Raw genomic sequence first — 25,277 nt, forward strand, 5'->3', positions numbered from 1 at the left:
GGAAGTCCAGGTTTTCAGAGCCAGACGCACTGCCCGAATCCCTAGGATGTTGATAGGCAAGGCTCTTTCTGGTTCTTGACCACTGTCTCTGGACAGTCTTCTCTAGTACTGCTCCCCAGCCTAAAAGGCTGGCATCTGTCATTACCATTTTCCAGATAATTGGACTGAAGGATGTCCTTTCAGCAGATTCTGCGTTAGTAACCAACTGAGGCTATGGGACACTCTTGGGGACAGCCGCATTGGCAAGTCCAAAGCTTGGATCGTTTTGTTGCAGACAGGATACTGTTTTGCAACAGTCTCAGATGGAACTGGGCATAGGGAACTGCTTCAAATGAAGCTACCATCTTTCCTAGCAACCTCATGCAAAGGCAAATTGAAGGATTTCTTTTCGACCTGACCATCCACAGCAGCTCTCGTATGGAGCTGATCTTTGCCGGAGACAAGAACACCTTTTTCTGGGCTGTGTATGATCAGGCCCAAATACTCGAGCTTTCTTAGCTGTTTTAACCAATTGCCACCCAGGGCAATTGTGACATTTCTCTCCTACATGTAAAAATCATTTTTTGCTAGAAAATTACATAGAACCTCCAAACATTTTATAATAATAAATATATATATTTATTAGCAAAGACCTTAGAGAATACAATGGCGGTTGTTGCAACTTTGTCTCACAGTATTTGTGCAGCAATTTTTAGAACGCTTTTTTGGGGAAAAAAAAGTTTTGTTTTTTGCACAAAAAAGTAAAGTTAGCCCAATGTTTTTGCATACTGTGAAAGATGAAGTTACACTGAGTAAATAGATACTCAACATGTCACGTTTCAAAACTGCACACACTCGTGGAATGGTGCCAAAGTTCGGTACTTAAAAATCCCCATAGGCAACACTTGAAATTTTTTTACTGGTTACATGTTTTGAGTTAGAGGAGGTTTAGGGATAAAATTATTGCTCTCGCTCCAACGTTCGCATCAATACCTCACATGTATGGTTTGAACACCGTTTTCATATGAGTTTGCTTCTGCATGCGAGCAAACGGGGACAGGGTCACTTAAAAAAATTCACACGTCCCCTCTCGCCTCCCGTAAGAACGATCAAGCGCCGGAACAGCCGCTATGATCGTTCTTATGGTGTAGGGACTCGCTGGTTGAAAACGGCAATATCTGAATGATGTCTGTAGCTACAGGCATCATTCAGATATCCCCGCTCAAAGTCCATCACGTCATGATGGTGGGCGGGCGGCAACAGGTTAAGACTTCTCTAGGTTCAGAACCCAACCCAAACTTCCCAGGTTGAGAACCCAACCCAAACTTTCCAGGTAACTGGTTGTAATGCGTACACTTTGCTCCAAGCGAGCCACTGACTGGTCTATTAACAATAGATCTAGGTATGCCAAGACCGTTCTGCCCTGTGCCCTTAGCCTGGCTAGAGGTGGGGCCAGTACTTTTGTGAACACCCGGGATGCTGTAGCTAGCCCGAAGGGCAAGGCTACAAACTGAAAGTGCTGCTCTACTTTGAATCGCAGAAGCCTGTGGCCAGTGGGAAATAAAGGGACATGCAGATATGCATCCTTGATGTCAATGGACGGCATCTCTTCCTTGTAGGATGGAAACTACTGACCTGATTGACACCTTGCAAAAGGAGCAGATCATCAGGAACAGATTTAGAATCCTTAGATCTAGAATGGGTCTGACATCCCCATTTAGTACCATAAACAGGTTGGAATAAAACCCTAAACCTTGCTCTATGGGGATCTATATGATCACCCCCTGAGCCAATAATCATTCTAATGCTTGAAACAGATTTTTTCCCTGGATCTTTGGGAACGTTTGATCTCAGAAAACGAGACGTGATGTGTACTAGCACAAGCGCAAGGCGAGATGCCTGGTGAATAGAGTCCGTCATAGCGTCTATGGCAAAACATAATGCCTTTGGTAGTTTGACCAACTCACGGGCCTGTTGTGCAGGGAGCTCTTTAAGAGCATCTGTGAACTGGTCCTTTAGGGACTGACAGATGCCTATTGCTGCAACTGCAGGCTGAATAACGGGCCCTGCCAAGGAAAAGGAGTATTTTAACAGGAATTCCAACTTTTTACCTGTTGGATCTTTAAGCATTTGTGTATTGTCTACAGGACAAGTTAAACTTTTATTCACACTGGAAATCGCAGCATGGACTGCTGAAACCTTACACTTTTTGGTGAATTTCTCCTCCATGGGATAGAGAACTGAGAATCTCTGGAGGGAGAAAATGCTTATCCGGATGATCCAATTTAGCATAAATAAGCTTTTCTAGTAATGCATGGACCGGAAATGCATGAAAAGGCTGTAAAGGTTTTAACCACTTGAGCCCCGGACCATTATGCTGCCTAAGGACCAGAGGTCTTTTTCCAATTTGGCACTGCGTCGCTTTAACTGCTAATTGCGCGGTTATGCAATGCTGTACCCAAACGAAATTTGCGTCCTTTTCTTCCCACAAATAGAGCTTTCTTTTGATGGTATTTGATCACTTCTGCAGTTTTTATTTTTTGCGCTATAAACGGAAAAAGACCGAAAATTTTGAAAAAAAATGATATTTTCTACTTTTTGTTATAAAAAAAATCCAATAAACTCAATTTTAGTCATACATTTAGGCCAAAATGTATTCGGCCACATGTCTTTGGTAAAAAAAATGTCAATAAGCGTATATTTATTGGTTTGCGCAAAAGTTATAGCGTCTACAAACTAGGGTACATTTTCTGGAATTTACACAGCTTTTAGTTTATGACTGCCTATGTCATTTCTTGAGGTGCTAAAATGGCAGGGCAGTACAAAACCCCCCCAAATGACCCCATTTTGGAAAGTAGACACCCCAAGGAAATTGCTGATAGGCATGTTGAACCCATTGAATATTTATTTTTTTTGTCCCAAGTGATTGAATAATGACAAAAAAAAAAAAATATTTACAAAAAGTTGTCACTAAATGATATATTGCTCACACAGGCCATGGGCCTATGTGGAATTGCACCCCAAAATATATTCAGCTACTTCTCCTGAGTACGGGGATACCACATGTGTGGGACTTTTTGGGAGCCTAGCCGCGTATGGGACCCCGAAAACCAATCACCGCCTTCAGGATTTCTAAGGGTGTAACTTGTTGATTTCACTCTTCACTGCCTATCACAGTTTCGGAGGCCATGGAATGCCCAGGTGGCACAACCCCCCCCCAAATGACCCCATTTTGGAAAGTAGACACCCCAAGCTATTTGCTGAGAGGCATATTGAGTCCATGGAATATTTTATATTTTGACACAAGTTGTGGGAAAGTGACACTTTTTTTTTTTTTTTTTTTTTTTTTGCACAAAGTTGTCACTAAATGATATATTGCTCACACAGGCCATGGGCCTATGTGGAATTGCACCCCAAAATACATTTAGCTGCTTCTCCTGAGTATGGGGATACCACATGTGTGGGACTTTTTGGGAGCCTAGCCGCGTACGGGGCCCCGAAAACCAATCACCGCCTTCAGCGTTTTTAAGGGCGTGAATTTTTGATTTTACTCTTCACTGCCTAACACCGTTTCGGAGGCCATGGAATGCCCAGGTGGCACAAACCCCCCCCAAATGACCCCATTTTGGAAAGTAGACACCCCAAGCTATTTGCTGAGAGGCATGGTGAGTATTTTGCAGCTCTCATTTGTTTTTGAAAATGAAGAAAGACAAGAAAAAACTTTTTTTTTTTTTCTTTTTTCAAATTTCAAAACTTTGTGACAAAAAGTGAGGTCTGCAAAATACTCACTATACCTCTCAGCAAATAGCTTGGGGTGTCTACTTTCCAAAATGGGGTCATTTGGGGGGGTTTTGTGCCACCTGGGCATTCCATGGCCTCCGAAACTGTGATAGGCAGTGAAGAGTGAAATCAAAAATTCACGCCCCTTAGAAAGCCTGAAGGCGGTGCTTGGTTTTCGGGGTCCCGTACACGGCTAGGCTCCCAAAAAGTCTCACACATGTGGTATCCCCGTACTCAGGAGAAGCAGCAGAATGTATTTTGGGGTGTAATTTCACATATTCCCATGGCATGTTTGAGCAATATATCATTTAGTGACAACTTTGTGCAAAAAAAAAAAAAAAAAAAAAAAAAATTTGTCTCTTTCCCGCAACTTGTGTCGCAATATAAAATATTCCATGGACTCGACATGCCTCTCAGCAAATAGCTTGGGGTGTCTACTTTCCAAAATGGGGTCATTTGGGGGGGTTTTGAACTGTCCTGGCATTTTATGCACAACATTTAGAAGCTTATGTCACACATCACCCACTCTTCTAACCACTTGAAGACAAAGCCCTTTCTGACACTTATTTTTTACATGAAAAAGTTTTTTTTTTTTTGCAAGAAAATTACTTTGAACCCCCAAACATTATATATTTTTTTAAAGCAAATGCCCTACAGATTAAAATGGTGGGTGTTTCATTTTTTTTTTTCACACAGTATTTGCGCAGCGATTTTTCAAACGCATTTTTTGGGGAAAAAACACACTTTTTTAAATTTTAATGCACTAAAACACACTATATTGCCCAAATGTTTGATGAAATAAAAAAGATGATCTTAGACCGAGTACATGGATACCAAACATGACATGCTTTACAATTGCGCACAAACGTGCAGTGGCAACAAAATAAATACATTTTTAAAAGCCTTTAAAAGCCTTTACAGGTTACCACTTTAGATCTACAGAGGAGGTCTACTGCAAAAATTACTGCCCTCGATCTGACCTTCGCGGCGATACCTCACATGCATGGTGCAATTGCTGTTTACGTTTGACGACAGACCGCCGCTTGCGTTCGCCTTAGCGCAAGAGCAGGGGGCGACAGGGGTGCTTTTTTTTTTTTTTTTTTTTTTCTTTATTATTTTTTTGCTTTTTTATCTTATTTTTAAACTGTTCCTTTCATTTTTTTTTTTTTTTAAATCATTTTTATTGTTATCTCGGGGAATGTAAATATCCCCTATGATAGCAATAGGTAGTGACAGGTACTCTTTTTTGAAAAAATTGGGGTCTATTAGACCCTAGATCTCTCCTCTGCCCTCAAAGCATCTGACCACACCAAGATCGGTGTGATAAAATGCTCCCCCAATTTCCCAATGGCGCTATTTACATCCGGCGAAATCTAAGTCATAAAATGCTCGTAGCTTCCGGTTTCTTAGGCCATAGAGATGTTTGGAGCCACTCTTGTCTCTGATCAGCTCTATGGTCAGCTGGCTGAATCACCGGCTGCATTCTCAGGTTCCCTGTTGAGACAGGAGAGCCAGAGAAAAACACGGAAGACGGTGGGGGGGGGGGGCATTCCCTCCCACGGCTTGTAAAGGCAGTCTAGAGGCTAATTAGCCGCTAGGATTGCTTTTACATGAAAGCCGACCGCTGGCTGAAAAGAATGATACCAAGATGATACCTAAACCTGCAGGCATCATTCTGGTATAACCACTCAAAGTTGTGAATGGCGTACCTGAAGACAAAAAAATGGTTAACAATAAAGCACAGTAAACAATAAAGTATAAATAATTACATACCTGAAAAACAAACATGATAAAACATAATAACAATAACAATAACAATAAAACACTGCAGAATAGAATACAGTAAAAAAAGAGCAGAACAATAGAGAGAGAGAATAGAGAGAGAGAACAATAAAACGACAACTATTTTTTTTTATTTTATATATATATTTTTTTTTTTTACACTTTTTTTGTAACTAACTTTTATAACTGTAACCGGTTCCAGGTTCGGGTCTCTCAAAATGCGATGGCATCTTGGGAGACCCTGTGAAAGTGTGCCTAGTCTGTGCAATGCTGTACTCTACGCTAATACTCAACTAGTGTATGGTAGCGTTCAAAACATTCACCAATGCAAAGACCAGGATTGTCAGGACAGAAGGGACAATAATAGCGGGTGTCACGCCTATATCCGCGTTTGCTGCAGACACAACATCTTTTTGGGGGGGGTTCGTTGGGTAGGGGTACTCGGGAGCACATAAAAATGCCTCTCATGCAGCCGACTGCATTTCGTTGGGGGATGTGAATGGGGGAAGTACGGGCGCTGCAGAAGTGGTGGGTTCCCAATTAGGATTGGCGAATGCAGCAGGAAGGGCACTATGGGCACGACGGGCCTGTGTTTGTCTTTTTGGTGGCAGCGGGACACTACTTGTGCTTGTCACCTCACCAGCTTGAACTGCACTTATGGGACTCGCCACGTCACCAAGTGTTACTGCAGTGCTGGTTTGACTACGACCGGGGTGTACTAGGCCGCTGGTGCTTGCCAGTTCAATAAAAAGCTTCCAAAAAAACTGTTAGCGATCGCAGGGATCAGGCCTGACTCTGCGAACGCTGCAGTTATGCGTTTAGTGTTTTGTAAGTGACAGTGATCGATCGATACTGCACTTGGGTGGGCTGGACTGGGCCGGGCGGAGGGGCAAAACGCAGGTGCTAGCAGGTATCTGGGTTGATCCCGCTAACACTGCGTTTTTGGGAACCCTAAACTGCTGGGGACGCTAGTATAGATCTAATCTGATCGGATCAGATATTGATCCGTTCAGATACTATACCACTAAAGGAGGCGTATGCTGCGTGCGTGGGTGTTAGCGGTACTGGCGCTAACCTGACGCTGCCTGGGGCCGGTGCTTGCTAGTTCACCAAAATGCTACCAAAAAAACTGTTAGCGATCGCAGGGATCAGGCCTGACTCTGCGAACGCTGCAGTTATGCGTTTAGTGCCTTGTAAGTGTCAGTGATCGATCGATACTGCACTTGGGTGGGCTGGGCTGGGCCGGGCGGAGGGGCACAACGCAGGTGCTAGCAGGTATCTGGGCTGATCCCGCTAACACTGCGTTTTTGGGAACCCTAAACTGCTGGGGACGCTAGTATAGATCTGATCGGATCAGATATTGATCCGATCAGATACTATACCACTAAGGGAGGTGTACGGTGCGTGCGTGGGTGTTAGCGGTACTGGCGCTAACCTGACGCTGCCTGGTGCTTGCTTGCCAGTTCACCAAAATGCTACCAAAAAAACTGTTAGCGATCGCAGGGATCAGGCCTGACTCTGTGAACGCTGCAGTTATGCGTTTAGTGTTTTGTAAGTGACAGTGATCGATCGATACTGCACTTGGGTGGGCTGGGCGGAGGGGCAAAACGCAGGTGCTAGCGGGTATCTGGGCTGATCCCGCTAACACTGTGTTTTTGGGAACCCTAAACTGCTGGGGACGCTAGTATAGATCTGATCGGATCAGATATTGATCCGATCAGATACTATACCACTAAGGGAGGCGCATGCTGCGTGCGTGGGTGTTAGCGGTACTGGCGCTAATCTGACGCTGCCTGGGGCGACGCATATCACCGCCGGGCGATCAGGGGGCTAAACCTTTATTAGGTAATAAACGGCGGGTGCCCTGACACTATAAAAAATAAACGAACTAACCTGCGTCACCCGTAACGGTTATACGGTGATCAGTGGTGAAAGGGTTAACTAGGGGGCAATCAAGGGGTTAAAACATTTATTAGGAAGTATATGGGGGTCCCTGTCACTATAAAACGCTGACGGCGAACCTAAATATTTACCTCACTAACTAGCGTCACCAGTGACACTAATACAGCGATCAGAAAAATGATCGCTTAGCAACACTGGTGACAGGGGGTGATCAAGGGGTTAAAACTTTATTAGGGGGGGTTAGGGGGGTACCCTAGACCTAAAGGGGGGTAATATTCACTGCCCTAACACTGTAACTGTCACAAACTGACACTATGCAGTAATCAGAAAAAAAAAAAAAAAAAAAAAAAACCTGCTGGTGTCAGTTTGTGACAGGGGGGGGGGGGTGATTGGGGGGGGATCGGGGGGCGATCGGGGGGGGGATCGGGGTGTTTTGTATGCCTGGCATGTTCTACTGTGTGTGTAGTGTGTTGTGCACTCACATTGATGTCTTCTCCCCTCGGCGCTGGAACGGAAAATACCGAGCCGAGGGGAGATGACATCATTTCCTTTGCTGCTGTTTAGCATACAGCAGCAAAGGAGTGTTCCCATTGGCCGGCGGCGATCGCGAGGGGGGGGCCACGAACGGATGGCCTCCCCCTCATCTCGGATCGCCGGGGAACAGAACGGGACCGCTTCGGGCACCGGGGGGGGGTCCGATCGGACCCCCCACCCGCGAGAGGCAAATCACGTACATGTACGTGATTTTGCCTGCCCGTGCCGCCTTGCCGACGTAAATCGGCGTTAGGCGGTCCTTAAGTGGTTAAAGAACCCAAGGAAGAAACCGGACTTTCAGCTGACTGTTAGTGGTATCATGAAAGTGGAACGAACCATTTCCGTAAGGATTTGTACCTCAGATTGCAAAGCTGAATCATCAACTGTTTCTTCCACACAGGAATAAGCAGCTTGTTTTTCCTCTCGATCGCTAGAGGGTAATACCTCATCCTGTCCCCATTGTTCCCTTGGTAAAGGGTCTGAAGTGGGGGAGGGGGATCTAGCATGCTTCCTATCCACTTGGATAGAGGATGCGATTAAAGCCGCCAATCTTCCTTCGAGGCCCTGCAGGGCAGAGGAAAATGCATCTTCTGTCACATATACAGGGGCTGAAGTGTGAGAAGCAGTTGCACCAATCAGTTCCAAAGACTCACCCTGGCTTGCCATATCTGGTATCTCCGGAGAGGATGACAGTGTGGAGGCATGACTGGAGTTCCCAGCACCTGGGGGTGGAACTTTTGGTGCCTTTGTGGTAACCTTGGCAGCCTTAGTGCTAAGCACAAAAGCAGAGGCACTCTAATAAAAATGTACTATTTGCTGAGCAATAGTATAGAAACAATGGCAGCATAAAGCTTAATCTGATGCTAAACAATGTATTTTCCTGTACTGGAAATGCCTGTGTACACCCATCATGTGCTCCAGCGCTCCCGTGCGGCAGACTCTTCATTCAGCTGCTCTGGTAGAGACATTTAGTCACAAGAGAGTCAGCCTTTAAAGACTTCTCAGGTGTAAGCCTGATTGCCTGTGCTTCCATGTGGACGCTGAGTCCCACACACGGCGCTGACTTCCTTTGCCATGCTCCTTCCATTAACCCGCCCCCCTCTTCAAAAATAAAACTTCAGCCTGCGCGTGGATGGCATTTGGGTCACAGACACAGACCCGAAAGGAAGGGGGGCTGCAGCCACCATACGGTGTTTCTGGGATTTCTCCTCATTACATGAGAGAAGCTGGCTTCCTTGCATTAGAACAAAGCTAAAAAGGCAAGAAAACATAAAATGTTTATATAAGAAAGCCGCACGCACCCCTCGAGGAGGAGGGGGGTGGGGGGTAGCAGTTGAGGCTTACTTACAAGTGTGAATCAGCCTTTAGTGCTGTCACACTGAGTCATGTAACACTGCTCAAACTGACTATAGATAGGATGTAATGTACCTTGCACTGTACATATACCCCCGGGCCCTTAGTTTACCCAATTGGGGGAGAGAAATAATGAACCCCCTCCTGCTACTGGGACACACCACGCTGTCATAGCTGGACACAGCTGCTGAAAAGTGTATGTGTATCCTTACTCCCTCTAGAGGCGACTTTAACGCATTACAATGTTACATATGGAAGAAAAGGTATAGGTGGACTTTGCAGTTCCTAAACTTTTCGCTTACCTTTTCTTCGCTGCAGGATACTGCTGAAAACAGACAGATCCAAACTTCACCCATCACGGCGGGCAGCGTTAGTAAACCTTCAAAGCCCGGTCCCTTAATAGGGGTTCCACTCCTTTGGACCTGTATAGCACCCCTCAGGACAACTTTAGGTAATGTAGCAAGACCAAAAAGACCTGGTTCATAGGGTCCAGCCCTCAGAGGCATTACAGACAAAACTTCATTCTTCTATGTGAGGCCCGGGTATCATCCTGTGGCCTCAGTGACGTAGATGGATCCAGTTGTGGAGGTTTTTTTAAATCCAGCATGGATTCCTCCTGGAGCTCCTCAGAGCATATCTTCACTTGTGACCAACACCTTAGACACTAGTGAAAAAACTGAGGTACTCCTGGAAGGAGGAGGGGTTATATAGGGGAGTGAACCTCCTGTATTGGTATACCAGTGTCAACACCTGAAGGTGGCCCATAACCCATTAAGTTATTACTTAGGCTCCGTGGCCCATGATTTACGAAGAAATACTGATTTTAACTTTGTAAGAAACAAGTGTCAGAAAAAAAAACAGTTTAGTCTTTAGTGGTTAAACTTCCCTCATTTACACACCGAGGTTCATTCCTTTGATCCAAGAACGAAAAGTTACAATGTTTATAGTCATCTAGCAGCTCAGACAACGTTGTGAAAAACTTGGCAGGCTGCCTTTTTTTTTTTGGAAAATCTTTTTATTATATTTTTCGACAAAGAAAAATAAAGATAACAAAATCATACATAAACATTAGTGCTTATAGGTTGTCTGTATGCTTAATAAGTTTCAAATCATTCATGGCTTCATGTATGTTTACTCGGAGTGCTACTAGGCAACTAGGATTACTGGTGTCTTTCCCTTTTTTTTGAAGTCTGTTATATCTTATTCATGCATAGTATCCTCCACTCTCCTCCTTGGGCACAAACTGATATGTGTTTATTTGTATACCTTATTCTCTTCCCTCGGCCTTCAGACCGTAGTGGGTTCAGCAAGCCATGTACGCCAAATCTTATATTTCTGGGGACATCCTCTATTTATATATGGGTCTTTGTATAATGGGAGGCTCTCATTTATGAGACGCTTCCATTGGGCCAAGGTACCGTAGGTTTTTTCCAGTGCATAGCAATGTTTTTCCGGGCATAGAAGAGCAACAGCCCAATCAAGGTTCGCCACTGTTGGCACCATTGTCCCCACCAGGCCCAGAAGGCACACCTCCATCTTCGCTGGCATCGTAACTGAGGCAACCAGATTAATGTCTAGCACCCGAGTCCAATACCGCCGAATCTTAGGGCAGGTCCAAAATATATGTGTAAAGTCTCCCGGTGAGGTGACACCTCCAGCATTCTGCAGAGTGTTCAGGTTTCATTTTATGAAGTCTATACGGTGTAAAGTATGCTCTATGCACTATTTTAAATTGCACTAGTTTGTCCCTTAGTGAAGCCAGGGAGCTAAAGGGGAAATCCCACACATCCCAGTCGTCGTTGTCCAGTGTTGGAATGTCCCTTTGCCAGCGGGACCAAAGTTTGTCCATGGGTGGGAGAGAATTATCAAATGTTCATAAAGCTGAGAGGTTGGTTTTTCGGTGCATCTAGTGCGGAGTGTCTTTTCCAACCCAGACTGGACAACCACGCAAGAGGACCGTGGGAATTGTGTGGTAAAAAGCACGAGAAAGTTGCAGGTAACGGAAAGCCTTTTTCTTTTGACAGCTGAGCGAGCAGAGAACTACACTTGTTACACAAATGAATCGGGAAATTCTGCATAGAGATTGTGAGGGGGGGGGGTGAATTGAGATCAATTTTTTTTTTTTTACAATCATTTATAGCTCTAGTTTCTCGTAAAGAAATTCAGACCCTAAACAGTTTAACCTACTACAGGCAGGAATCCTGGACTCCTGCCCGTGCCTCAGTGTGAATGGACGCTGAACCTAGCTTTGAACCCCAAGGGTAGGAGTATGGGATTATATGCTGAAATCATGGTAATCCAAAACTGGTAAAATCTACAGTTAAGTTTTTGCCTTCAGATGTATCTGAAGAAAAAGCACACAAAAAAAAAAAAAAAAAAAACTTACACCTGAAGAGTCCAGGCCAACCTTTACAAACAGACAATAGTGCCTGGAAACATGTACATGTTACCGTTTCTGGAGGTCTGACTCCAAGGAATCCATTTCTAAAAAGGTTTTCTCACATAAGATTCAGATTTTTTTTCTAACGGAGTCAATTGGAAAATTTGTGAATAGTTGCTGAAGTTGTAGAAAGTCTTGTGTGAAAATACTTATAAAGTATTAAACATTCTAAAAAACATAAAATCGAGACAGCCAGAACAAAGGGTGAAGTTTTATTTCAATGTTGCAGTGAGAAAGTTGGAAATGTAACACAGAAATAGGGCTGAAACGAATAGATTAACCGACAAAATTAATTACTATTTTCATAATAGATTAATCGGCCAGTAACTTAATGGGGGGGGGGGGGTTCCTACATGGTTTCCTATGGGACACGTTCATATCTTTGCTTTTTTCAGCCACTGCGTATTTGGAAAGGGTCAGGGACTTTGACGCAAAACTGCTTTTTTGGTTCAATATACTTCAATAGAGAAGCTGCAGAAAACCATGTAATGTGTTTTTGTAGCAATCTGTTTTTTAATTTGCCCAACAAAATGGCTAAAAAAAAAAAAAAAAAAAAGAAAAAAAAAATAGCAAAAACGCAAATCACAGCAAAATCACGTGTGCAAAAATCAAAACACAGCAAAAAGCACTTTGACCAAGAAGTTTTCTATTTCCAAATTTTCCTGTCACTGTGGTTGAAAATGAACGTCGATTTGACCCCAATAAAAATTTGAAAATTGAATGAACGTTCTTAACCACTTAAATACAGGGCACTTATACACCTCCCTGCCCAGACCAATTTTCAGCTTTCAGAGCTGTCGCACTTTGACAATTGTGCGGTCATGCTACACTGAACCCAAACTAAACTGTTATCATTTTGTTCCCACAAATAGAGCTTTTTTTTGGTGGTATTTGATCACCTCTGGGTTTTTTATTATCCTGCTAAACAAAACCGAAAATTTTGAAAAAAAAAAAAGTTTGTAACAAAAAACTTTGTAAATAAGCAAGTTTTCTCCTGCACTGATGGGCACCGATGTATTGTAACGATGGATGCCAATCAGTGCCAAACAATAATGCCTGCCAATCAGTGATGCCCATTGTGGGCACCAATTGGCATCCATGGTGGGCATACTCGGCAGGGCTGCTCTGATAATCGATCAGCACAGACACCCCCCCAGAGGAGCAGCTGATCAGCTCTCCTCTACTCGCGTCTAACAGTGAGGAAAAGCCGATCACCAGCTCTTCCTGTTTACATCGTGATCAGCCATTATTGGACAAGGCTAATCACGTGCTAAAGAGTCTCCGTCAGACTCTACCTAGAACAGAGTTGCGGTGTGTCAGACTGACACCGCAACAACGATCGCCGCGATGCGTGCCCCCAGGGGCGCACAGCGACTTAATATCCTGAAGACATCATATGATGTCCGGTCAGGATATTGAAACCACTTTGCCGCCATCATTTTGCTATATGGCGGGCAGCAAGTGCTTAAAATTACATTTCTTTGAAGGAAGACATTGTTTTTTTTAAATAAAAAAAAATTTGATCTGAGTCTGATATTTACCAGATTCACCCTTCAATAGCTTATACAGTATATATCTCCTCTAAAAGTATATACAGTATATCTCTTCTGTCTGTTAGTCTCAGAGTGGATTAGATATTTTGCTCCCGAATCATATACTCAATACTGTAGTTGGTTATTTATATTTACCACTACATAGAGATATTCAAGAATTGCTTTTTTTAAAACTTTACATATTAACTAAATTATACACCACACTATTTTAAGGTTATTAACAGATTAAACGAAACAAGCGACCAACTAATCCTTAGATGCAGCCCTACACAGAAATTTAAAATGCAACGTTCAGAGGAGTATAAAATGTGCATCCTGCAGGTCTGTAAAAGCTCAAAGGTTAGTACTACCTGCGTAGCTTATTTGGAGAAAAACCTAATTGTAACCATTAGAGCCAACTGCCATCAGTCCTACAGATAGCAACTTGTGGGGGAAAAAAACCCATGCATGAAATACACTGGCAGCACAAGTAGATAAAATGTGAAGACAATTCAATTTAATAGAAATTATTGGACCCCCCACCAAGTATTGTAACCACTGTCACCAACACTGAGTAACAGAAAAACATTTTTCAGATGTCACCAGAACAGAAATTGAATGCAAATCTACCTGTTCTAGTGACAACTGTTTGAGAGGATTATTTTTCCTCAAAAGCATTTCCCCTTGCAACTTTAGAGCAAGTGAATGGAAATCTCAACTACAGGAAAGACAGCAAGCGACAGGTTTTAACCCTTCCCTACTATATTTGGCTATAAAACTACATTGTTTAAACTAAAGCCATTTTAAGAAGATTGGCATAAGCGGAGGTTTGCTGAAAAAAAAAAAAAAAAAAAAAAAAAAAAAAATTTAAAAGCCAGCAGCTACAAATACTGCAGCTGCTGACTTTATATGGACACTTACCTGTCCAGGGAGCCCCTGGTGTCGGCAGCTGAAGCCAATCCGTCCTTCGGCTCTCGGCTGCTGCCGCCATCCTCAGTAAGGAAAATAGGAATTGATCCTGGTTCCCTACTGCGCATGCGCGAGTCGCGCTGCACGTCCTCTCAGGTCCCTGCTGTATTCCGTGTCTCACAGAATACAGCGGGGGGAGGACGGGTTAGGCGGCGGAAGTGGCATAGGTCTAGGGCTGCAACTAACGATTATTTTCATAATCGATTAGTTGGCCGATTATTGTTTTGATTAATCGATTAATAACCGAAAAAAAAAAAGTGTGGTGTATAATTTACTTAATATGTAAAGTTTTTAAAAAAAAGGCAATTTATTCTTAAATATCTCTATGCAGTGGTAAATATAAACAACCAACTATATGGTTAGGGAGCAAAATATTGAATCCACTCTGAGAATAACAGACAAAAGAGATATACTGTATATACACTATTAGAGGAGATATACTGTATACACTATTAGACGAGAAATACTGTTTTTTTGCTGTTCGGCAGATTAAAAAATACAAATTTCTGCAAAAACACATTACATGATTTTCTGCAGCTTCTCCATCGAAGTATATTGAATCTAAAAGCACCGTTTTGCGTTAAAAAAAAAAAAAAAAAGAGTCCTTGACCCTTTCCAAATACCCAGTGGCTGAAAAAAAGCAGATGTGAACGTGTCCCATAGGAAACCATATAAATGAACTGTAGTGTGTTTCTGCAAAAAGCACCAAAAAACATAGATGTGAACCAGGTCTAAGACGTTTAGTAACATAATGGGGTTAAAAGAAACTAAAATGAGCCCTATAGTACAAAAAAAAAGCAAATAATTGCTACTATAAGGGGTTCATTTTTTTTTACTGTAGAACGGTGAAAGTAATATTTACAGTCGCGATTATTTGCTCTTTTTGTACTATAAAGGGCTCGTATTATTTTTTTAATAATTTCATAATCGATTTGTTGTCGATTAATCGATTAGTTGTTTCAGCCCTACATAGGTCACTGCCATCACTGCGGTGATCTATGCCAGGAAGTGGGAGCAAATACCTGTATTAGACAGGTATCTGCTCCCTCCTCCCCCCTGAAAGGTGCCAAATGTGACACCGGAGGGGGGGGGGGGGGAGGAATCCAAAAAGTGGAAGTTCCATTTTTGGGTAGAACTCCACTTTAACTGTCCAGTTACTGCTTTAAAGCTTCAAGGCTAGCAATTAGTGCACTGATTCCAATGTCAATGAGAAAAGTCAAAGCTTAGGATTTGAAAAAAAAACAAACCTCTACTTGGAAGCATCTATAAAACTAAAAACCCCTCTTGTTCCAAATTGAGTTGGCTCCAGCAATGAGTTTTAAAGGTCAGGAACTAACAAAATCCACAAAGAATCTGAAAACACTGAACCGTGACTGGACTACTTAACAGAGTAGGCACATGGGCTAGCACTCAAGATTCTGTGGACAGACCAAAAAGGGAAGGGCAAAAACAGTGGTGTCTCATAGCAAAACACCAGTAGCCTAGATACGCTGGAATGATAGGTATAGTAGTACCTTGGATTAAAAGCATAATCTGTTCCAGAAGAACTTGTACAACTTCCACTTGTAATCCAAAGCACTCGTATATCAAAGCAAGTTTCCCCATAGAAATCAATAGAAACTCATAATTTGTCAATGTCACTGCTAGATTATGCAGTATCACATGTGGCCAGAGGTGGGGGCCGGAGACACTTGGGAACGGAGTGTTGCCAAGTCCTCTGAGCAGCCCCGCACCTCTGGCCAAATAGGTACTGCACACCCCAGAGGCTTGAATCCTGCTAGTCTTGTGAGAAAACACTCGCAAACAGTCAGGGTTTAAAAAAAAAAAAAAAAAAAAAAAAAAAAATTTAAAAAAAGAGCTTGTATTGCAAAAAGTTAGTAAACCGTGTTACTCGCAATCCGAGGTTGTACATCAAGAGGCCTAAAGAATGCAGACATTTACCAGATTGAACAAAGCAGCTGCAGAGTACTCAGGGAACTGAAGGTTTGACCCCAAAAAAATTCTACCCTGGAATAAAAGCTACCACACACCCGAAAGGTATGCTAGAGCAACATGAAAGTGTTAGATCTGCTATTCTCTGCAGTGACTGACCCTGAAACCAGGCAGGAGACCCTACTAATATAAAAGAAAAAAAGAGGGGCATTCCCTCTCAAAAGTGAGAATAACCTTAATAAGCACAATAACACCCTGACCTGATATTTGCACATGCCCTACAACATGGATCACATCTCACAAAAAAGGTATCCACACTTTTAAGGCAGCATAACCTACAATCCAGAATGCAAAAACAGACTGGGTGCAGGTAAGGCATGACAAAAATTACCACTGAATCAAAAAGCAGAAAAAAAGAAAAGAAAAACGAAAAAACCCCCGTTAGACTTACCGGTAACGGTATTTCCAGGAACCTTCCAGGACAGCTACGAGAGATGATCGGCTCTGCCCTCTTCAGGAAACACAAATCAGATAGAATTTAAAAGGCCCCTCCCTTTCCTCTGACCCTCAGTTGTTTAGAAGATCAAGTAACCTCCACCGAAGGTGCACTCGGCAGAGGAAAAAAAATAGAAAACATAAAACACACCACCGCCAGGAAAACATGGTTGACCAGTGAAAAAAATAGAATAGGATGGGAATATAGACGCTGTCCTGGAAGGTTCCTGGAAATACCGTTACCGGTAAGTGTAACGGGGGTTTTCCCCCCTCACCTTCCAGGACAGCTACTTAAGAGAATAAGTAAGATTTAATACCTTAGGGAGGGACAACAGCCTGAAGCACTTTCCTACCAAAGGAAAGGTCCTGGCTGGAAAGCATCTGAACTCTAATGCTTGACAAATGCATGAGAGGAGGACCAGACGGCAGCTTTAGAGATATCTTCCCATGAAGCTCCCGCTCTCTGCCCATGATGTGGCCATGGGTCTAGTTGAATGGGCCCTAATTCTAGAAGGAGGGGTGCGACCTGATACTTTATATGCCTCACAGATAGCTCCCCTAATCCACCTAGCAACAGAACTTTTAGATGCTTTGGACCCCTTCTTGGGGCCACTGAACAAAACTAACAGTTGGGAGGAACTCCTAAACCCACTGGTCTTTTCTAGATAAAGCAGAAGACATCTCTTTACATCTAAAAGACCAACAAACCTTTCCTCTTCCGTATTCTTGGGAGAGGTGCAGAAACTAGGGAGGACTACCTCCGGGACCTATGAAAGTTGGAAGAAACTTTGGGTAAATAGAGTGGATCGGGTTTAATCACCACCCTGTCCTCTAAAATCCTCAGGAAGGGATCTTTACAGGAAAGAGACTCTAGATCAGAAATCCTTCGCCCTGACGTCATAGCCAAAAGGAAGGACAACTTCAAAGAAATAATTTTCAGGGAAGCCTCATGCAAAGGCTCAAAAGGAGCCCAGTGCATTTAATACCAACGACAGATTCCAGGGAGGAACATGTTTGAGGATCCTGGGAGTATGTCTAGATCTGGCTAAAAGGAACCTCCTGACTAAGGGATCTTCCGCTAGTCTTCTCTCTGAAAACAAAGATAGGGCAGCAACCTGAACCCTAAGAGTGTTGACAGAGAGCCCCTCTTCCACTCTCCCTGCAGAAAATCTAAAATGCAGGGAGTGGAAAGAGAATCTAAACCAGATTTCTTTTGTCAGGAAGTAAAAGTTTTCCAAACTTCCCCATAGATTCTTCTTGTGACCAACTTACGGCTGTTCAGGACAGTATGAATAACCCTCTCTGAACACCCAACTATAGGATGCGCCGCTCAGTCTCCAGGCCGTCAAATGGAAGGTCTGAGGGTTTGGATGCAATACTGGTCCCTGATGGAGAAGATCCTTTCGAACTGGAAGGGGCCAGGGAGGATACAGAGATAGGGCCTTCAGAGAGGAAAACCAACTCCTGCTGGGCCACCAGGGGGCAATCAGAACAACTTCTGCTCTGTCCTGAATAATTTTCTGAACCACTAGGGGCAAAAGGGGAAAAAGGGAAGGCATAGGCCAGGCTGAATTCCCAAGGGAAGGACAGTGCATCCGTCCAAGGACTCCGTTTCTCTCTCCAGAGAGAATAACGCCGGTAGTTTCTTGTCGAGACTGGAGGCAAAAAGATCCACTGCAGGGAGACCCCTTCTTAGCACCAGCACCTGGAACGTGCCTTGATGTAGTTCCCAACCTCTGGAACTGATGCTCACCCTGCTCAGAAAGTCCGCCAGCACATTTTCTGACCCCTTGATGTGGACTGCCCTTACTGAAGTGACATAGATCTCTGCCCAGGACAGAATCTGTTGCGTTAATGACAGAAGCGATTCCGAGCGAGAGCCCCCTTGCTTGTTCAAGTACGCCACTGTTGTGGCATTTTAAATATTAAAAAGGTCCTTTGAATAGACCCTCTCTCCCAGAGACAAGTGCTTTCCTCACAGCTAGAAGCTCTCTGAAATTCGAGGAGCGACCTGCTTCCTCTGGCAACCAGGTTTCTTGAGCCTGCCAGCCCTGTGAGTGAGCACCCCAACCCCACAGACTGGCGTCTGTGGTAATCTTGACCGGGCAATGTTGTGTCCAATCCTTCCCCCTCTGCAGATGTTCTCGCTGCTCCCACCAGGCGAGATCTAGAAAATTCCCTTCTGGTAGTTTTACCAGCTGATCCAGAGAATTTTTCCTGCAATCCCCATGGAGCAAAAGAAAAGCCTGAAGGGGTCTGGAGTGCAATTGAGCCCAAGGCACCCCTGGAATGGCTGCAGTCATTAGGCCCAGCAAATGCATGATTTGCCGAAGGGAGGTCTGAGGGAGCAGTTTGAAGGTCTGCACAGAGAGAAGAATCTTCATAATTTTCTCTTCGGGAAGAAAAAATCTTTAGGGCAACAGAGTCTATTCGATAACCCAGGAAAAGTATGCTCTGTGAGGGTACTAGGCAAGACTTCTGCTGGTTGACCTTCCACCCTAATTTTTGAAAGGTCCGCAAAACCAACTGTAGGTCTTGAATAAGGGACTCCTTGCCCTGAGAAAAAAAGAAAAAAAAAAAAAAAAAAAAAAAGTCGTCTAGATATGGGACGATTGATACACCTTGAATCCGAAAAGGCGCCATGACTTCGGCCATGATTTTTATGAAAATCCTCGGTGCTGCCGAGAGACCAAAAGGAAGGGCATTGAACTGCCAGTGAGACGGCTCGTTTCCCACGAGCACTGCAAACCTGAGGAACCTTTGGTAGCTCTGGCAGATTGGTACATGAAGATAAGCGTCCTGAAGGTCCAGGGTCACAATGAAGACCTCTGGTAACAGATTCCTTACTGAATAAATGTTCTCCATACGGAAACGTCTGTAAACTATGTATTGGTTCAGGACGCTTAAATTTATGACCATACCAAAGCCGCCGGAAGCTTTCTTGACCAGAAAGACGCGAGAATAAAATCCCCGGAACTTCTGATTTTCTGGGACAGAAGAAATAACTCCCTGTTTCCCACACAGAGATCAAATTTAACATGGCTTGCCGTCTCTCAGCAGGTGGGTAAGAAAAAACCTCTGGGGGGGAGATTTTTGAATTCCAATCTGTAACCCTTTTCCAGAGTTTGAAGGATAAAGGAATGGTGGAAAGCTCTGCCCATTCCTTGATGAAATGGCACAATCTTCCCCCTACCCCTAACCTGGCGTCACTGGGTATTCTTGTAAGGGGCTGAAGGAGCAAAGGGAGTTCCCCTTTGTGTTTGTCTTTGTTAAAGGACCATTTCTTTTTAGTCTGTTGCTTGTTTTGGAAGCCACGAAAAGGCCTCTTATTCTGGGGCTTATGCCTTTGGGAAGAAGGGAATCGTTTACCTTTCTCAGAGGAACGAGATAAGACTTCTAAGGAAGAACCAAACAACAGTTTGCCTTCGAAAAGAATGCCACAGAGCTTATTTTTGGAAGTAAGGTCACCTTCCCAAGATTTAAGCCAGATAGCTTGCTTAGCTGAATGAGAGCAGAAGCCCTGGCTGTGGATTTCACTGAATCTGCTGCTGCATCAGCTAAGAAGGCGACTGACTTGGCAATGAGTGGGAGGGATTCTCTAATCTCTTCCTTGGGGGTGTCAGATGCCAGAAGATCATCTAGACGCTGAACCCATACGTATAAATTTCTAGCCACACAGGTGGATGTTACCGCTGGGCCTAAAGAAAAAGCTGAAGCATCCCAGGCCCTATGCAGCAATGAGTCGGCCTTTTTATCCATTTGATCCGTAAGGATCCCAGAATCCTCAAAAGAAAGATCTGATCTATTGGACACCTACGACATAGGGGCATCTAATCTAGGACACTTAAATAAAACCTCCTCAAAATCAGGCTGAAAAGGAAATCTTGTGTGTCCTCTGGATTGGAACAACCTTTTTTTCAGGTTCTTTCCATTCAGATAGAATCATGTCTCTAAGAGATTGATGTACCAGAAAGGTTCTAGATTTCCGTCCCCGAAGGCCCCTATACATTTTATCCTGTACAGATTGAGCTTGCTGTGGCATCTCAATCTGCTCTGAGGTATAAATTGCTTTTAATAGTTCATCAATATCCTCAACTGGAAAAAGATACTTAGATGAGCTACCTGTATCTTCCTCTGATGCAGACTTTTCATCAGATGGAGACTGAATTCTCACCTTCCTCCAGATCAGAGGTATTGCGTGAACTAATAGTCTCAGATACTAAGGGAAGGGACTTGGCAGAGGTTGAAGGATCTTGAGCTATGGGTCTAGAAGAGGGAGGGCCTATACTAGTAACCCTGTCATACATTGACCGAAAAGAGTCCACTACCTCCTTCATAGAAGTCATTAACTCCTTAGAGGAAGACTCTGAACTAGCTCTACAATCCTCACAAAATAGCTTTTTATAACCATCAGAGAGCCTGGCTCTACAGTTCTCACATTTCTTCTTCACCGGTTTGGCCTAGAAGAGAGCAGAAACAAGGACAATGAATAAAAAGGATCCATACAAAAGTCCCTTGCTGTAGCTATCCACAGACAAGGGCTTACCTTGGGGGCAGTATGGGACCCAGATGCTGCCGCTGGTTCAATACGAGCGGATGTTCCATCCTCAGACCTGTCCTCAAGCTCCATGAAGCAAGCGGAGAACAGTCGCAGAAAAGACTGCTGCTGTACCGCAAAAACTGCACGTAGAATGGCGTTTTTAGCAGGCCATTCCCCTGCAGCATGTCCTCATTGTCTCCACACCATGCTCCTTATAAAAACTCGGCGTCCAGAAGTGCATCATGTGACTTCCGGTTCCAGCGCCATCTTGCTGCATCACCGGAAGTCCCCCTGACACCATCTTGGTACACCAGAATGAAGCATTTAGGAGGAGACGGTTCCACACAGCAGCGCTGGGGAAAGGAAGGGAGTTGCCACCATTTACATAGGCAAGTAACCCTTAGAAATAGGAAACCCTTCTGGTACAGACCATCATCCAGGACTTGGCCACAACTAGTCCTGGATGAAACCAGAGAAGGGGGGTCCACCAACCACAGTTACCAGACCATAAGAAAACAAAAAACGTGTCGGTGCTCCTGGAGGGACTGGAAACACAAAACAACTGAGGGTCAGAGGAAAGGGGGGGGCCTTTTAAATTCTGATTTGTGTTTCCTGAAGAGGGCAGAGCCGATCATCTCTCAAGTAGCTGTCCTGGAAGGTGAGGGGGGAAAAAAATAAAAATAAAAAAAACACCACAGTAGCAAGGGAGATGAGAGGCTGGTTCTGACAGGGTGCATTCGATACAGGAGTGTAGGAACATTAAACAGCGTTCAACCCCTTTATACCAACCTTCCGAAAGGAAAGGTGCCCAGACCCCACCACATTGCCACTGTGGAAAGGGGATACCCCCTCACTGGCGAGGCATACCAATTGCAGCCTCTGGCTTCTGCAATGGCAGCACACAAGCCATTCTGCCTCAAAGCAATTTGTCCCGCTCACCATGTTGAGCAAAACTGCTCTGCTTCCTGGACAGTGCAGGTAGGTTTGCAGAAGCTTGGGAGGTAGGTATTACAACTGTTGCAAGACTGAACAGAAGAAAATACGCTTATGACAAACTACAAATTGCATCCCAACACCTGCCCAACTACAAAATTGAGCACAAATGGAAAGGCACAGTCATAGCCATCACATTTCCTTAAACAGAGTTCCCCATGGTGGAGTGGTGCAGCAATCCCCTAACAGCCAATAAATCAGAAGGGCATTATGCTGGTCCTGGATGATAGGAAACAATTCAACTGAGGGACAAGGGGGTGGGAAGGATTTGTAACCAATTCTTTCCTGTAGAGGGAGAAACCAAATCCTCTTAGGTCACTGTCCTGGAAGACTGGTGAAACAGTTTCTTACCCAAGAGCTGATAGAAGGCCTGGCGTTCATGAGGCAGGAGGCTGATTGTCCTTGCCACCTTTGTCCTGGCTGCCGAATCCTCTCTCTCAGGGATTCGCTGCTTGTGCGCTCCAACAACCCTTGAGTGCTGATGTCCCTTGACTATGTTCTTCACCCCGCTGCCAGCAGTAACTGTGGCCCGAGGAGAAGTGCGTACATGTCTCATGGTGAGAGATAGGAGGAGACACAGACTTGAGGGTTGATCTGCAAATGAAGGTGATGTTATTAGCAGTTTAAAGTGTGTAAAAATAAACACTTATTGGTCTGTTAAACATTACATGAAGTGTTTTGTTTTACCTGGTGATCTTGCCAGAAAATTGATAACTTAATCTGCTGCATTCTCATCAGTTATTGTTCCAAGCCATCTCTGTCCTACAATCAGTTGAGGAGGCGTTTTGTAACCTTTTCCTAGGGTGACAAAACTGCTCCTTCATAACAGTACAGTGAGTAGGTATACAGTCACTAGGACAGAAAGGCTGTTACTGGCAGGATGAACAGGTATAACAAGATACAGCCACATATTGAGGACTGGTAAACTGCAATAGGTTACATTTTTGGTCTTGGGCTTAGATACGCTTAAGCCTTGATTCACACAAGTGCTGCTGCATGATGCATTTTCAGTGCACTTTAGTAGTGCGACTTTAACTAGTTAAAGACCCTAAGGATTTGCCCCCTTAAAAAAAAAAAAAATATATAGCAATGTTGGATTGGTTTGCGTAGGTTATCACATCTACAAACTATGGGATAAATTTAGGGACTTTGTTTTTACTAGAAATGGCGATTTGCGATTTTTAGCGAGACATTGCTGCTGACAAATCTGACCCCAAATGACACTTTTTGGGGACCAGTGATATTACATTGATCAGTGCTATAAAAAGGCACTGATCAATGTAAAAATGACACTGGTAGGGAAGAGTTTAACACTAGGGGCAATCAAGGGGTTAACTGTTCCCTAGGTGTGTTCTAACTGTAGGGGGGGCGGCTGCCTGGGACATGACAAATCATCATTTTCAATGACCAGGAACAGTAGATCCGTCATGTTATGTCAGAATGAGGATCCACCTTGTTTACAAAGGCAGACTGCCTCTGTACTAGGCAATCGCAGGCCGCCAGCGGAAATAGTCAGTCTGACCCGCGGGCACGCTTCCGCAGCGCGCATCGGGCGCAAGCCCGCCACTGCGCGATCCGACATACGACGGCGATTCACCCAGGAGTACAACTGCGGTGGCTGGTCTTAAAGTGGTTAAACACATTTATGGTGTATTTCTATTGAAGCCTATGGGGTAGAAAACGTGCTACAACTGCATCAAAACGCCTACACCTTATTTCAAAAGCATGTCACAGCTGTGCTGCATTAAGTAGAACTATGGGCAAAACTTTTCTTCATTCTGGATAGAACAAGGGAGGGTTATAACCATTTTTCACAAGCCGCGTTACATTGCAGAGACTTAAACTTCCTGTCCCACAGTCAAACAGGAAATGAGGGTAAATCCCTTAGGGACCCCCAGGTCACTAGCACTAGAGAGATTTCCCTTCTATTACTTTTCTGGGGACAACCCAAAATGTGTGATTCTTTTACTTTCAATGATAATGGTAAACAGGACAAAGGTTGAAGCTCCTTAAAGCAGAGCTCTAGTCCCCATAAACTTTTTTTTTTAAAGCTGGCACGGTAATATTACTTGTACATTTAAATTAGAATACTGTTAGAACAGTATTCATGCTGATTATTTTTAAATCTTTAAAAATGTACCTAATCTCAGAAGCAGGCAGGTGGCCACCTATGTGGGCATCTGAAGCCTTCTTCTGTCTTTTTCAAGGGTTTGGTGCAACTGGCTACCCAGCATAAACCTCCCGATCTTGTGTCTGCGCAGTAATGACACCGCACGGCACAGTTGATTGCAGGCTGTCATGTATTCAAATACTGCAATATTTCATTAGGCTTCCCAAAGACTGCTGGAATAGACGCCTGTATCCCAGGAGTCAATTGGAATCGCCTTATGACGCAACCACCTAGGCGGCAGGGACAGGCAGTGCTGCCCGAAGATGTTAAAGGCATTTAGAAACAACTAAAAAAAAAAAAAAAGATCCATTTAGCACTTTAAACCGGGGGGAGCATTAAAAGTAAAACAAAAAAAAAAAAATTCTTTGGTTGTACTTTAATGTGCAGGCACTACAGAGAAGGTAATTTCTATTATCCTGCATTGTGCTGCACTACATGACAAAAGACATTAGTGTTAATAAGCGTTTAGGAAAATGTGGACTCAACCTTACCTTGTTAAAGGGCCCTAGACCAATATAGCCAAGTGTACTGCCTGCCAGTGCTTCTCACAGAACCTGGTAAACCACAAAATAGTGTTCCCTAAGGCAATTAAATTCTAACTAAAGGCAAAATTTAGTTTTTTGAGTGGAGATGGATTATAACACCTGTCAGTTTTTATTTATTTTATTGCCGCCTGCACTAATATTAGTGAGATTCACCCTCTATTTGTCCTGCTTACCATTATCATTAAAAGTGAAATTTAAAATCCAAATTTTGGGTTGTCCCCAGAAAAGTAATAGAGGGGACTCTTCCAATTGGGACACTAGTTCTGGTGACCTGGGGGTCCCCAAGGAAATTCCTTAATTTGCAGGGATTTCCTCACTTCCTGTTTGGCTA

At 43.8% G+C, this 25,277-nt stretch overlaps 1 protein-coding gene across 1 annotated transcript in view; it reads right to left on the reverse strand.

The window, feature by feature from the left end:
- The window catches only part of SPDYC (speedy/RINGO cell cycle regulator family member C), a 38,271-nt gene extending 15,484 nt beyond the window's left edge, over window positions 1-22,787 (reverse strand). The window contains exon 1 of the mRNA XM_073606064.1: window positions 22,583-22,787. Within this exon, the coding sequence (XP_073462165.1) occupies window positions 22,583-22,787 (205 nt within the window). The remainder of the gene's footprint in view (window positions 1-22,582) is intronic.
- Window positions 22,788-25,277: the final 2,490 nt, after the last annotated feature.

The sequence above is a fragment of the Aquarana catesbeiana genome, linkage group LG11 (genome assembly GCF_042186555.1).
Source record: "Aquarana catesbeiana isolate 2022-GZ linkage group LG11, ASM4218655v1, whole genome shotgun sequence".
Classification (NCBI taxonomy): Eukaryota; Metazoa; Chordata; class Amphibia; order Anura; family Ranidae; genus Aquarana; species Aquarana catesbeiana.